Here is a 2,759-nt window from a genome sequence, read left to right as displayed (position 1 = left end):
GAAAAGACAGTCAAAATAAATTATCTTTGGAAGACAATTTGAATTAGTTGTGAAATTTTGTCATTTCAGAACTAATTCAGTTCCTATAGAGAGGAGAACTAGGAAGAGTTTTAAATGCAGACACTTGAAAGAGGAACAAATCCAGGCAGCGCTAGTGGGAAGGAGTGTGGACTGGCAGAACCTACCTGGAAGGCAATCGGGCCATTTGTAGCCATAAATGAAATGTTCATATGATGAAGAAATTTTATTTCTAATTCTCTAATATCAGGAAGTTATCACAGGCAGGCAAGACATCTAGAAGAATACTCTTTGCACCATCATTTATTTTTTAAAGAGGAAGTATCTTAGCTATCTACCTGTAAAGGACTGTAAGTTGTGATACGTCATTATGACAGTAAAATAAAGTAATTAAAATTACGTTTGAATAGTATTTAAAGTCAGGAAAAGTGCTTTTTCTATACTGCTGAGTGGAGAAAGATCAATATCCAAAGTAGCTCAAATTTCTTAAGCATATTTAATTCATATCTATACAGGGGGGAAAAAGACCAAAAGGAAATAAAAATGCTAGCTGTGTGGTGATGTGAAGTGATTTAAATTTTATTTATTTTTAACTTTTGTTTTCCAAACTTCCTAGGATAAGTATATGTTAGTTATTAATAAAGACATTACTAAAGGTATAGGGAGAAGTGTGTGTGTGTGTGTGTGTGTGTGTGTGTGTGTGTGTGTTTGGATGCAAAAAGATGCGTGAGGTCAAGTAGGAAAATAAAGAATTATGGAATTGGCGGTTGGGTGGGCCTTGTTCAGTCGGATTTTCCTCCTCACTTACCTACTGCTATCTGAAGAACTCCAGTTCAGATGTTAGCAGGTTGCCCAGAAGGAAGAACCGTGGTATGGCAGAGGATCCAAACTGGAGATGGGCCCTCCTCACCTTGGCCCTGCTTCAACCTCCTCTCCATCACGCACATATTGGCAAAGTGGTAGAATGCATTTCCTCATTTGAGTTTTGAGTTGCTTGTTCCTAGATGCGACTAGAAAGAAAGCTGTCTTCTCTACCTACAGCTAACAATTTAAAAGTGTGCGGTGAGACTGCGCTGCGTTTGGGAAGATCGGGTCCTTTTCCCGGAAGCGCAGCGGGAAGTCCAGCTCTGCGGCCAACGCTCGGAGCCCAAGATCCCGGCAGGCCCAGGAGCGTCCCCGCCCCTAGGGCTGGAGCTCTCCCTGTCCTCCTCCGAGTTCAACCCGCAGTCTCTGGGAGGAACCCGAACAAGATGTCTGGTTCTGCACGTTAAGGCTAAGAGAGGGGAGGATGATGTCCCTTCTAGGAGGTCGCTTGTACACTGGACCCCCTTTCCTTTCTCCCCTCCTTCCTTCCGTCTCGCGACAAGCCTAAGAGCACCGAAGGAGAGGTCCAGAGCCCCTCCGCCTCCCAGGAGACCCTCCACCCTGCACCCCATTGTGAGTATCTGTTCCAGGACGGCCCTCAGCCCTCAGACCGGAACCGAGCGTCTGCACGGAACTGGGCTGCACCGACGGTTGAGGCTTGAAAAAAATAAAAAAAGTAGGAATGTGGATTTTATTATTTCTAAATGTTTTAGAAGTAAAGAGTTTGGACTCTGTTAAAGCCGCCGAAGTCTGCAGTTTGAGGAAAGGATTACGTCCCCACCCACCAGGCCGGCAGAAGCCGCTTCTGGAAGTTTGCCTCCACAGCGAATTCTACCTCCTCGGGCGCCCCAGACTTTGAAAGCAATCGCGTGTCTATTAACTCTCGGGCTGCCGTTCTCGGCGAGAGCTGTGCGGATTTCTCAACTGCGGACAAAGCTCCAGAGCGCCGGATTTTCTGTCTTAGAGACTCCCTCCTGGTCTCTCGGCCGCACCCTGCCGGGTCCTGGAGCGCCCCAAGCCCGCGCACGCCCACGAGGAGGGGCACGCACCTCCCTCCCTCCCGGACTCAGCCGGTTTCCTTCTTGGCGCAGCTCTCCAAGAGCTCGGTCATGAAGGAAATGTAGACGATGGCCAGGCGTAGGGTCTCGATCCGGGACAGCCTCTTCTCGTAAGCAAAAGTGGGCACCTTCCTTCGCAGCCGGTCAAAGGCCTCGTTGAGGTTGAACATCCGCTTCCTCTCGCGGACGTTGGCTGCCTGGCGCTGGGCATGGGTGATCACCCTTTTCCTCTTGGGACGGCCCAGCGGGGATGCGCCTCTCCCGTGCTCCTCTTCCTCCTCCTCCTCCTCCCCCTCGTCTACTTCGCCTTCTTCTGGATCCTCCTCCTCAAAGCGTGCCAGCCTCCTGCGTCTTCCCTCGCGGAGCACAAGGTCTCGGTCCCCAAAAGGAACCCCAGGTGCGAAGTCACAGAAGAGAGGGTGCCCCGGGGAGGCCAGGGACAGGTCCGCGACGAAGTCCAGCACGGTGGCGTCCACGCACCTCTCCGAATAGGCAGCCATCGCGTTGCCTTGGCCTTGCCTCTCATCGGTTTCTCGCAGGGAGGGGCGGGATCCTAGTGATGGGCTTCCTAACGGCTCCGAATCTGAGGCGGCACCATCACGAAGGGCCAGGGGGATTAATATTTATAGCCAAGCTGATAACACGATTAGCGGCACCGATAGGGAAGGCTCTGACGACGTCCGTCTTCTCGAAACTGATGAAAGAAGACAAGCTTGAGCGCGCTAGGAAAGCTCAAAGGGATAGGCCTCCAGTGCTGAGACCCCTTTCGCCGCGCCACCTGGGACAGTTCCTTTTTGGCAACAAACCGCGGCTCTTACC

At 50.9% G+C, this 2,759-nt stretch overlaps 1 protein-coding gene across 1 annotated transcript; it reads right to left on the bottom strand.

Annotated features, from left to right (window-relative positions):
- Window positions 1–1,473: 1,473 nt before the first annotated feature.
- On the bottom strand, window positions 1,474–2,536 carry FERD3L (Fer3 like bHLH transcription factor). Its single transcript, XM_077757615.1, has one exon. The coding sequence runs from the start codon at window positions 2,438–2,440 to the stop codon at window positions 1,949–1,951; it is 492 nt and encodes a 163-aa protein (XP_077613741.1). The 5' UTR covers window positions 2,441–2,536; the 3' UTR covers window positions 1,474–1,948.
- Between the last annotated feature and the right edge of the window lie 223 nt (window positions 2,537–2,759).

Source organism: Crocuta crocuta, unplaced genomic scaffold (assembly GCF_008692635.1).
Source record: "Crocuta crocuta isolate KB4526 unplaced genomic scaffold, BGI_CrCroc_1.0 scaffold62, whole genome shotgun sequence".
In the NCBI taxonomy this organism is placed as follows: domain Eukaryota; kingdom Metazoa; phylum Chordata; class Mammalia; order Carnivora; family Hyaenidae; genus Crocuta; species Crocuta crocuta.
Note: the sequence above shows the minus strand (reverse complement) of the source record. Positions and strands in the feature narration are given on the sequence as shown.